The following is a 12,625-nucleotide window of genomic DNA, read 5'->3' on the forward strand; positions in this document are numbered from 1 at the left end:
TGTTAATCCAATGTGAATTACATTACGAACGCCAATGTATTGATCAGACCGCCCATTTAATTAAACATGACTTCCTGATTATTAGTCGCTCATAAAGAGGATCTGCAACCCAATTCAACATCTTTCACAAACTTGTTCTAACCATACCATTTTGAAGCATACAATTAAAAGAAAGTGACCAAGAGACTGTAACATTATTTTCTACCAAAAAAAAATCCATTTTTTTCTTTCCTTTCTCGGTTCGGCAAACTTCTATTAGTCTATTTTGAAGAACAATTCATCAAGTATATTCAACTATTTGAGAAAATCACATCCCAAACCATGCGACAAATCCACAAAAAATCGAAGAAAATTGATTAGAAACCTTTTCAGTTGGAACACCCATAAAATTCAACTAAAATTTCGTGAATAAAGATTGTTAAAAAACCAATCAAATATTAAAGACTCGTCACTTGTTTAATGTATTTTTTATGCACCCATAAAAACTTATTTTCCTTGTTTCTGAAATTTCGAACACAAATTAGTTGAAGTAAATACCGCTTGTTACATATATTTTTTAAAGAATGTTTTCCATGATGTCTAACACTACTAGAAATAGGTTTTTCCCACCGACATTCAGTGAGAAATTTGTGCCATGAAACATAATTTTCCCACCTCATTCCCACCGAACCAGCTCACTAGGAAAGTGCATGGGAAATAGGTTCCCATTGAAACGTTAAGAAATTTCCTAATTTTCCGTGTGAAAACACTACTATTTAGGTTTTTTCCATCGACATTCAGTTGGAAATAACCACTAGACATTTTTCGGCGGGAAAATAGAAATTTTTTAATAGTGTAATTAGCAGGAAACTCCTGAGATCAAAATTGCAAAAAAAAAACAGTTACAATTAATATAATATCAAAGCAAAAAGATAAAAATACCAAATCAGATTATGAACTTCCTCTTTATCTTTCTTAAACAATGATGGTAAAATCTACAAATAAAATTAGTTGAAAGCCAAAAAAAGGGGGGGGGGGGGGGGGTGTTCCAACCTCAGAAAGAAGTGCAGTTAGAACAATATATGTCCAAATGCACCCTTGTTAGTTGTTAGTGAAATGGTGGATGTAAACTGTGGTTCATTCAGATATTGATGTAGTTTGGATAAGAGAAAGAAGAAAGAATGACAGTTGTATCTTGACCAAAAAGAAGAAAGAAAGAATTCAGATATCCATGTCTTGATGCACTAGTGATGACTCACTGAAGCTATGATTCCTTTCGAATGTGAATCTGCTAATGAAGAAATTACACCAGCATGTGCACTATATGACCAAGTTATGTTGCTCTGGAAGTTTGGATTCCACAGCTCCAAGAACTGCAACAACATTCGACAGGTATCAGATGAAGGAGGAAAAGAGAGAAAAATCAAGGACTATTTATGTGAAATAAACTTTAAATATGAACTATTTCATTTGACCCAACTACTCAGTTTGGAGATATAATATTCCTGAATTGCCCTCAACAGAGAAGTCATTAAGCACCGCAGAATGATCTTACATGAGCAGGAAAGCAAAATGTTTAGATATAATGAATATGCAATCAACATTTTCTTTATTGACATAAAAAATAGTAAGAAAAACAACGGTACCGTCGGAAGCAAACCTCATACCAAAATGTGCACTCTAAGACATATCATTGTGACACCAGAACCCAAAATTGCAGACAGTCGCATATTCTTACCCTCATATTATTCCTTTTCATTTTCATAGCTTTGGCTGCCAAAGAGAGTTCTTTGTTTATTTTTTTTCTTTTTCAAGATGGTATTCAATATCTAAGAATCCTAAGATTAATTTGTTGGTTTGCATATATATGGAGACATTAATCGAGTCAAGTTACAAAGAACTTATCTTTGAGTTCAAAGCTTCAGCAAAAAATGTCCAAATTGTGTTAAGCAATACCTTATCAGAACCAATCACCAACACTTGAACGTACCCAGGGTGGAAAGTGCATGACTGGAACTTATTGCCACTGGAGCATAGTTCATGTAGACATTTTCCGTCGCTAATAGACCACATTCGTGCACTATCTTTGCACACGGATGCAAGGTAATTCCCATTCATATCCAAACAGATTGAACGAACATCTTTGACTTGTCCCTATAAATCAAACAAAACAGAACCACACTGATATGATATAGTAATGCAACAAATAAGAAATTTGAAACAAGCTGGACCAATGATCAAGAATAAGCATCTTACTTGTAACTTCTTTTGGATGTTGTTAGTCTCGACGTCAAAGATATTTATAATATTGCTGGTAGAACTTGCCAAAAAGTCCCCAAGTTGAGGTTGAAATCTAACTTGCTACCTCCCTGCATTTGTACCAAGAGCTAATCAATACAATTTTTCGTGAATGAATAATAGATAATTCTCTATAAACCACTATGTTTTAAGAACATTTTACTATGTGTTACAGAATGTGATATGGATGTTGGTTTAAATAACATTATGAAACCCTTTTATTTCCTAAACTATTTATTTAAATGTGCATTCACATGATGACCGACTACTGATCTAGAAAACCTTGAATTGCTTGGAATGAAGAATAAAGAATAATAAGAAAAACATTTCCTACAATCAAACGCAGGAATTCAGGAAAAAACAGATTCAACAATGATTTAGAATCAGGTAATTAAGTAATCTCCAAATTAAAATGGAAACAGAAAAAGCACTAACTATCAAATTATGGAGCCTTCGTATGTCAAATAGAGATAACTCTTTATCAACAGCTTAAAAAAGGAAGGAAATAGAGAGACCAAGCTTAAGAATGAGTTTGCAATCACCCCCACTGATATCCCACAGTCTAATCTCATCATTGCTATCACAAGAACTGATGAGACCCACTTTTGGATGAAAATCTATTGACATCACTTGCTCATAATGCCCGACAAGGTTTTGGAAAGGGTTGCTTGGCTGGATTATGACAAAATGGTGACATACGTATAGATCATGGTTGTAATAGACTCAAGAGGTAAGAGATTATCATTTATGAAAAATCCTGATAATCAGAAGAAAAGAACAAAGATTCTGAAGGTCTACAGACAGCATAAGATGTTTTGGTAACAGCAAGTCCCTCAACTATTGACTCAAATGAAATGTATTATAGACAGCATAACACGATGATGCTGATATTTGATATAATTGCGAATAAATCTTTTGAGCACCCTCACTACAGATATGAAGAATGTGGCAATAAATGCCACATTGGCAATTGTCTGAGCAGCTAAAAAAATATATGATCTGGTCTAAGTACAAGCAAAAGAATCAGGATAATATTAACACTGAAATCAGAAGAAATAATGTGGAGCAAGAACAACGAAATCATAGAACTAGTGAATACATAACCTGGTGATTTGACACTGTGCTGACTGCCATTTCTGAGACATTACAACATAAAAGAAAAGTAACTGAAAGACTCATTCTATCAAGGATCTGCAATGGCAAATAGAGGTAGTACCTTGGTTGCATCCCATATCTTCATAGTTCTATCTAAGGAAGCTGTTGCAAACACGGTTGAGTTTGGTCATAGTTCTATCTAAGGAAGCTGTTGCAAACACCGTTGAGTTTGGTCTAAAACGGACATCTGTAACGTGATGAGCATGACCTTGTCCACTATTAACATTGTTATTTCTCAAATCCCAAATCAGAACCTAAACATAGATCGCAGTAACAAGTTCATCAACAGGAGAAGTTGAGATAAGCATATGACCAACTAGAATCCTGTTGAAAATTAATAAGAAAAACCTTCCTGTCGTGTCCAGCAGTAGCCAACAACTCTCCTTGTGAATTAAAGTGGCAACACAGGAGCTTGCTATTTGTTGCGCGAATGTTATGAATCTCTTTAAAAGTGATACCTGCACAGCAATATGAAGTCAATTATGCTTTGAGCCGATAACTAGCAATTTATCCATCAAGGTTAGAGCCTGACAAAGTCAGAAGCTATAGTGTTTAATCTTAAAATCTAGATGTGACACCACATTCTTTTCTTCTTTTTCTTTCGTTTTAAGAAACAGCTATACTGAACAAATGTAAGATCTTGCAGAATTTTTGTTTTAGAATGAAGCAGGGTATAATGCTAATAAAACCAACATGATTGGGTTTTCTTGGGGTAACATTATTCACAGCATTAGACGCACAACCTACCTTATGGAGGATTAACTAATTCTGTCAACTGTCAATTATCTAGATTGCCACCTTTTTAATATTAATTTTCTTAGGAACCGTTACGCTTGTTTTCACCTGCCTTTCTATTCAGCTCTTTTCCTCAATGCATCGATTGAGTTACTTGAACTAACCAGACCAGCATCTCCTTGGGGGAAGTAGCTTTTAGTTTTGTCCTTTGCAATAGCAGCGACAGTAGCTATCTCTTTCTCAACCTACGATTCAGGAAAATAAATGAGCAAGAATAAAGTAGATGAAGACCATATAGACATTCCATACACATTCTTCCACCAAGTGACTATAAAGGTGACAGAGACAAGAACAAACTAAGAAGGGGAAGTCCAATCCCCTAAAACGATGATGTCTGTCATAGAAGTAGATGAAGGGCTTTAAGAAGTAGATGCAGAAAAAAGATCTTACAGATTCCTGAGAACTCGATGGCTTTCTAGAACTTCTCATAATTCCTCCCATTGGGGCTATTGTTTGCTGGTCTGCTGGTAAATTCGCTGGGGTTCTTTGATTTGTATCACCAACCATCTGTTCAATGCCAGAAGAAGAAAAAAAGAAGATAAAGTAAGGCAGGAAAAAAGATCTCGATCACATCAGTATAGTAGGATAGCCTATATTTTGTCCCTCAATCATTTGATTGCTCGACTATGCAAATACTTTGAATTTTTTGCCTTTTTTTCTTTCTGCTACATGTAGTTGTCAGAAACTGTTCCTTTTGAGTTGGCACCATTACACTGGGATGTACAACTTGATGACTAATGGCAGGGGAAATTGAGCCAGCTCCCTGGGTTGAATATGAAAGGAATGAACAAGACATAATGGACTATATGTTTCTAGTGATGCAAAAGTTCAAGGTACTCGCAATAGATAGTTGGAGATATCCGTTGTTCCCTGCAGGTACGAAAAAAGAAGATCAAAAGGAAATTTATAATTTTAAGAAGAAAGATAAAGAGATCTACAGGTACAATGCAAAAACAAGATCAAAAGGAAATTGAAAATCTAGAAAAGAAAGATAAGGAGATCTAAAAGTACACAAAAATGCCAACAGATCTACTAACCTGATGGAACATTGTACTACATATCAACAACGATTAAGCGTCAATTCTGATCTACTTGGGCGCATCCTACAATCTATCGTTAAAAGTATTTGAAACATCATCTATATGATCACTGCAGGAACTTCTCATTGTGATTATTCTGAAGAGAACATGATTATTTAGCTGAATCTAAGTCTTAAAAATTGTCTGTTTATATCATACTTCCTTCCATGTTAGTTTGCCTAGTGTCTCTTGCTGTGACAGCTTACAATTGATAATGAATTGAACTTCAAAATGAAACTGGAACTAGAACTAAGAAATCACAGTGATTAAATCTTGGTCAGCAAGTCATTGGAAATTAATTGCACATACAGAGTATCATCTTCAAAAACCAAAAGATAAAAAGATGTGAAGGGGAAGTGCATTGTATCAAAGTTCTATTTTAAAAACTTTACTGAATGCCTCTGTTGCATACTTTTTTTGGTGGATCTTATTCCTAAGCTGCCGTATGTTCATCCTTTTCTTACTTCAGCCTGCAACATGCATCTATACCCAAATGGGGAAGTGTGTCATATATAATCTAAGTTGTAAAGATTTTACTAAAGGTAATCGCTCAGTAGCCATTGGCTTAATCACTGAGGGAATGGGTGTCAGCGATAGATATAACAGGTGTAGTTTGATCAAGCCGGGCTCAGTTGTTCATCCTTGAGTTAGTAGATAATGTTGAGTTCAAACTCAAGCTCAAATATCAGCTTCAAATTGGAGTAGAGATCAATTCGAATATATACAAGTTCACGCACGACTCAATATAGTAACACGTGAATTAACAACCTTGAACTCGAGTTCAAGCTCAAACTAAACTCACACACACATACACATATAGTATAATAAACTTATATCTTAGAACCCAATCAGGAAAAAACTTCATATTAATAAATATATAATGATTTTTATTTGCTATAAGTGGATACTAAAGAAAACTCTTAGTACACTTTATACTTATGTCAAAATAATAATCTTCAAGAACATGAGTCGGCCTAAAGGTTACACATGCCTGAATTGTTAAATAAACAAGCTAAGGTTGAGCAAGTTTTGAGTTGTATGTTCGAACAAACGTGTTTCACTTAATATCCCTAATTAGTTGAACAGCTAAGTGTTATCTGATAACTAAGTAACAAGAGCCACCTTAGAGCCATGCAAGCCACATTTATAAATTCTATACTTTAAGATCAGTACATGATCTAATAAGTTCCAACCTACAAACTTCTCCTCCCTATTCCCAAGCCCTCATAACGTTTATCACTTCCTTGAGCTTGCATTCCAGGTTAGGATTCCTAGGAGAAGGAAAAAAGCTATTTAGGCACATTCAAGCTTGTTAAAATGTGTGACCATATCTCATCTTAAAGCTTAAGTTGCTAGAGAGAGTATACTTTTATTTATTTAATTATCTTCTCAACATACACCCTCATGTGCGGGCCTATTATTTTTTCATGGGCCAAGCACGTGAAAATTCTTTTTGAGACTCGATCCCAAGACCTATGTTAAAGTGTGTGACCATCTCATCTAAAAGCTTAAGTTGTTAGAGGGAGCATAATTTTATTTACATAATTAAATTCTCAACAAAGCTGACGCAGCTACATAGTTCGGTTCGAAAGTGCCTAGAGCGTGGTTAGTAAGACTAAAATATTTGAATGATTACCATATTAAGACCACTAGAGAAAAGTTGAAAGAAAAAACACTTTGAAATGTGAAGAAGTAGATAAGACACCAAATCATTTTAAAAACAATGTGAAGCATTGTTAGCTTACTTCAATTTTACAAGAACAAGAAACTTACTTTACATGTAAAGCAACGGGTTCAAGGTAATTTGAAACAAACTAAAGTAGAAAGTAGGCCACTTTTTTAGAACAGAAGTTTTAGATTGATGGTAGGATAAACGATCTTTTAAGATGAATGAGAAAAGCCTATGAAGCTACGCAGTGAATGCCAATGTTCAGGATCTTTTAGTTATGAGCAAGGAGTTGATATTTTGAGGACACCTTGTGCTGCATCTAAGTGTCAAATCGCCCATAATGGGATCCCTCATTTTATGACTACCTCGAAAAGGTTGGATTCATGCTAAAGAGCACGATTGGAGACTTGTGAATAAAATTTGTGAGTCACAAGTAATCCAAATGAATATCACAAGGGAGCATAGTGCTATCTGAGCGCGATAGAAAAGTTCTTTTATGACCATTTTCTTGAAATACAATCTCGGAAACACTAATCACAATAATAGCACTTGAAAATCCATTATCTCTTTATTGATCCAATACAATGGTTGTCGCAAGATTTGTAGGAGAAGATGCAATTACCTTTTCAATACAGAATAACTTTATATTTAAGCCTTTACTGGTTGAGCAAATTTATTCAGACTTGTATAAGAGGAAAATACAAAAGGTTTCCGCTTTAGTATGTACTCCATTAATATTTCACACTTTTTAAAATGGTTAAAAGGGAAAGAGAAGGAATTCCTAACAGGACATTTATATATGTATTTCTCCACAGTGACAACCAGTAGAGTCGTACACGCACTTTGAACGTCTGATTGGACCTTGGTGAAATCAGAAGGACCTCGATTAAAAAATCTCACAAACGAGAACTTTGACATAAGTTACCTTGACTTGAAAATACTTTGAGAAAAATGTAGCACTTGATCAAGGTTAAGGACGAAGACTTTTAGACACTTTATGATGGCTTCAAGCTGAGCTTCATTATCTGAGCTTGTTTGGAAGAGAGATCAGCTACCTGACATGATATGAAGCTATGTTGCTAGGACTCGGTGTCAAGTGTCGGATACGGGTACGGATCTAGAGGTCGGATTCAGCATAATCTAAATTTTAAGATTCGGGGGTACGGATCTAGGTGCGGATACGGGTGCAGGGATTCGGCTAAAATAATTCAAAATTATAAGAAAAATAACTAAATCTATGCCTAGAAATAAAAAACAAAAATAATTTTTTATAGTTATGTTTCATTTATAATTAAATTTTAATTTTTAATTAACTTGAAACTCTTCTAGATACAATAAGTGTCCACTCTTCAAGAGCTTTCCGTTTCTTTCAATTTAGCCTCAAATTTTTTCTCAGATTGGTCCATGGATTTGGTCAAAGTGTCTAATGTCGTTTGACCAGATCCGACACGAATCCGGCGTCGGTGTTGTGTCGTGTCGGACACGGGTACGGCAGCAAAAGTGAAGGGTCCGAGCAACATAGATATGAAGAACTGATTTTATGGTAGGAGTTTCCTTTTGGATTGGTTGTAGCTAAACGACATAAAAATCAGGTCCTAGGTTGAGAAGTCTCAGGAGGTAGCAGGTACACTGTGAAATTAGTCAAGGTGTGCACACGCTGACCCTGACATCACGGTTATTTCAAAAAAAGAGTTGAGAAGTTTTCAGCAGTTCTTAAACCATTCTTGTTGCTCTATATATGAGATATCATGAGACCGCACCAAGCTTCCCATTTAGGTGCTTCCGTTTTCTCTCTGCTGATAAGGTTTTGTTGGTTCCACCAATGTACCATTGCTTTACGGGTAAAAGCTAGATACACAAGACCACATCTAAATGGTTGTGGTACGCTTTGACCTAAGCACTGCAATAGTATTGTGTCCTTTTTCCACCAATCGCAAAAGCAAACAACTTCTTGAGGAGTAATTCTCCTCCTTATCAAAAGACGCGCTTTTTCTCCCAAATCTCTATTTGATTCAGAAAATAGCAACAAGCATTTAATAATTTGGGAGAAAGCAATCACTATCATTGGATACTCCTTTAATACCTTTTGAAATGTTTGTATCAGAAGTTATTCAACACAATACACTCAGGGGGTACTCATGGATAAAGCTGGTATTACAAAAGCATCAAAGGCTCACTCAGTATTATAACAGATTATTCATGCCTCTTCAACATTTTCAAGAATATAGGTGATCCCTCTCTCTTCGCACGACTTTATTTCCCAAATATAGTAACTAACTAGGTAGTAGCTTTCTCAAAATATCAACATCTTTATTTGGATGGAGAGTTTGATGCATTCAAGAGCAGTTGGTTGAAGAGCCTGATAACAAGAGCAGCAGAGCATCTGTTATTAGTTTCCTACTAAAACATAGGAAAAATTAATTTGTCCTCGAGGGACTGATAGCTAACAAGTAGATCAACAAAACCTAGTTAATGTTTTCATATATCAGCAAAAATTGAACATTCTTAATCTGATTACATGTGCATCTTTCAACAATGCAATTTTTCTTTTCAAGTCGAAAATGACCAAGTGATGAGTTATATATACTGGGATGCTGATCATATTCCCTTTAAGCTCGAGAATGAAATGGAGCCCAGAAATACTATTTTGATGTTTATGGTAAGCATAAACAATATGCCAAAATAAAAGGGATTTATAATCTGCTACACATTAAAAGTGAGCCAGTCTCCCTCAATATATGCACATTTATCCTTCTAATGGATTGTTTATGCTAAAAGTAATAGCAGATTATCTTAATGTTCAAACAGCCAACGTTACCAAATACCAATGCAAAAGACAAAAACTTATACAAACTAAATGCAAAATATTTAAAGCTAAATTATGAACAAACCCGCATCAGAAAGTTCTGGTGAAGCAGGCAAAGCGGTTGCAGGGGCATGGATATTTGGTTCCATTTGCGTAGGACCTCCCAAGTTAATGGCATGCCTGTCATCCTGGAAAGAAAAAACTTATCAATTATTTTCAACTAATTATTTATTAAAAAGCTTGCAAATGTGGGGAAATGTAAACTTACTCTTGCATTCCACTCTGGAGGAACAATTGGCATTTGATAGCTGAAGGACATGAACATACAACATACAGAATTAGAAGATTCTGATACGCAAACTCAACAACCAAAGTAATGGTTTCAGATACAGAACATGCTTTGATTATCAAGATAATGTGAAAAATTTATCTCATATTACAGGCCAAGCAATTGGTTCTAGTTACTAGACTAAAGAGCATGTCTTAATACCCAAGTTTTGCAAGAACGTCTTGGCATCTCATATATCAGAAGGTCAATGGCAATACACAGACAGAATAAGAACGCGATTTTGGCCAATCTTCTTTTGTTGCCTCAGCCGCTTAAGAAAATGATAGCAGACCAATTAAGGAGAACAATATCCACACCGCGTCAAGCGGTCAACCTTTATCCTCATTGAACTGACTAGGCAGACATTGTAAAATAGATCCAAATGTGGCAAAAATAAACAGTTTAGCAATAAACATAACATGCTATTACCCAGCATTGCTAGCAAATGGAAGCATGCCATCCATTTCATTCATCTCAAGAGACTGTAAGATTGGTGGCATGTCTCTTGGCATCAAATCTGAAATCCTAGCATCGTCCATAAGATCAGGACCGCTGGATTCCACCACAGGTGATGGCATCACATTAGAGATGTTTAACCCTGTATGATCAGAAGCAAAGGATTGATTAGCCACAATGTCTTCCAGAGTCTGTGCAACCTGAGCATGTAGAAATCAAGCATTTAGTTAGCAATTATTTCATATCAGTTAAATATGAACAAGGCATAGAAAAGGTCCATAAGTAACACCTTATCAAAGGATTCAGCAGCAAATACAGGGTCATCAGGGAACCTAGAGCTGTATGCTTCATAAAATTTACCCCAAAACTCTTGTAGAAATGCTTCATGAGGAAAATTGATAGCTGAAACGAACCACAAAATCAAAACCATTACTCCAAAGCTCCATATCACATTATCATATCACTTCAACTCCATTAAATATATCTCTCCAAGAATAGTAAAGGACGGTTAATCCAGTAAAAACATCCAACATTAGGTAACTACAATGTACCACATCAATCAAAGAGAATGACTCAACCCATTAACTAAATTTCAAGAACAACATGATCAGCAATCCACCATTTGGTCATATCCAATAATTACCAAACTAATTAAGCATAAGAATTTTACGACCCTTTCAGGTAAACAAAAATCATTACTAAAACACATATCTTAACAGCTTTTAGCCACTAATTAAAAGAATAGATTCATTAAAACGAGTTACTTACCAAAAGGATTTTGGTTAGCAGGAACTCCGGGGGAGAATGCCTCACGAATCTGATGGTAACCTCTTTTAGACATGTAATCGAGAATGGCAAGTTCAAGTCTGGAAAAAAACACAAACAAATAAACAGAAAAGCATGATTAAAAACAGTCAAACAGAGGGGGGAAATCGCATGCAACCAAAATCAAAAGAAAAGTAGACAAGCACATATTATCAAGTGTATCAATCATTAAAAATGTTAGTATAAAATAACACTGAGGCCTAGTAGCTTTTGCTACAAAATAACTGGCGATCTAATACGTAAAAACTTACAAGCGTTGAGCCTTCAAATTGGCCATGATCACCAAAAGCAAAGACTTAATTAACCACAGAAAAGAGAAAGGAAAGAAGATTTGAGCAAGAAAAGAATCTCAAGAACCAAAATCCCACTTGGATTACACAAAGAAGAATGCAGAGAAAGTGAGAGTAGAATTGAGAATGAGGTGGTGGAAATGAAAGATGGAAACTTTGTAAAGGAAGTATAGTAAGTGACAATACTGCAAAAGTGAAAGAAAATAAAAAAGAAAATTATATATATATTGGATTTAAAGGGAGAAGATAAAATTTGTTCTCCCTTTTCATTTTATTTTCTCTCATATTTATTTAACTCTTAACTTCTTTTATTATTTATTTTTTACCCTTTTTCTTTCTTTTTGTTATTTCAGGTGAAAAGCCTCTATTTTTTTCAATGTTGTTTCTGGGGTGGGGTTGGGAGGTTGAAATAAACTTTTGTTAACCGAACCATATAATCAGTAAAATTATTAAAGTAATTAAATTTTAAAAGGAAAGAACGAAAAAGGAGGTATCAATAAGTTAAAAAAAGTGTAACGGTGTTGAATAAGTCTGAAATACTTTTAAGATTATGTAATCTAATTTAGAATTGAATTTGATTGTTGCTAACTGCTTACCATGTATTGATTTAATTGTTATTATCAGTCATTTTTTAAGGTCAAACAGTTTTTTTAAAATTCCACTACTTAATCTCCGAAAAAGATATTTATCAAAAAATGGGAAGTATTTCAATAAAAGTCGGAGTATTGAGATTATGTAACTCTTATTGCCAAAAAAACTTGCAACGGCAAAGACTTGATAAGATGATATAGCTTAGGTAAGAAATTAAATTATTGTTAACTAGATACCATTTTTAATTAAGTTATTGGATTGCCTACTAAACTTTATGAGATTCATTCCCACGACTTCATCAGCTCCATCATACATGTATGAACTTAGACAAATGTGGGTGGTTAGTTAGTTAGT

General features: G+C 34.9%; 1 protein-coding gene across 7 annotated transcripts; it reads right to left on the bottom strand.

The window, feature by feature from the left end:
* Positions 1–967: 967 nt before the first annotated feature.
* On the bottom strand, positions 968–11,985 carry LOC132623247 (uncharacterized). Of its 7 annotated transcripts, none has more exons than XR_009576174.1 (13): positions 11,642–11,982; positions 11,334–11,431; positions 10,855–10,967; positions 10,539–10,765; positions 10,050–10,089; positions 9,867–9,969; positions 4,618–5,097; positions 4,332–4,412; positions 3,781–3,890; positions 3,494–3,686; positions 2,236–2,348; positions 1,936–2,133; positions 969–1,352 (listed from the first exon to the last, which is right to left on the bottom strand). XR_009576174.1 is itself a non-coding variant. In XM_060337975.1 (7 exons), the coding sequence occupies exons 1-7, from the start codon at positions 11,665–11,667 to the stop codon at positions 9,312–9,314; spliced, it is 630 nt and encodes a 209-aa protein (XP_060193958.1). In that variant the 5' UTR covers positions 11,668–11,985; the 3' UTR covers positions 5,105–9,311. The 7 variants fall into 7 exon arrangements, 1 of the variants encoding a protein (XP_060193958.1); XR_009576176.1 differs by having other exon boundaries at positions 971–1,352; positions 3,494–3,890; positions 4,618–4,734; positions 4,940–5,097; XR_009576175.1 differs by having other exon boundaries at positions 971–1,352; positions 3,494–3,890; positions 4,618–4,734; positions 4,864–5,097.
* Between the last annotated feature and the right edge of the window lie 640 nt (positions 11,986–12,625).

Source organism: Lycium barbarum, chromosome 12, assembly GCF_019175385.1.
Source record: "Lycium barbarum isolate Lr01 chromosome 12, ASM1917538v2, whole genome shotgun sequence".
Lineage (NCBI taxonomy): Eukaryota > Viridiplantae > Streptophyta > Magnoliopsida > Solanales > Solanaceae > Lycium > Lycium barbarum.

What these genes read in the sequence shown, in the direction of transcription:
- LOC132623247 (XM_060337975.1), bottom strand. Translation starts at nt 11,667, where the DNA reads ATGGCCAATTTGAAGGCTCAACGCTT. An exon ending in AATTTGAAGGCTCAACGCTT is followed by an intron (nt 11,432 to 11,641) that starts GTAAGTTTTTAC and finishes GTTTTTTTCCAG; the next exon opens with ACTTGAACTTGCCATTCTCG. An exon ending in ACCAGAACTTTCTGATGCGG is followed by an intron (nt 9,335 to 9,866) that starts GTTTGTTCATAA and finishes TCTTGTTATCAG; the next exon opens with GCTCTTCAACCAACTGCTCT.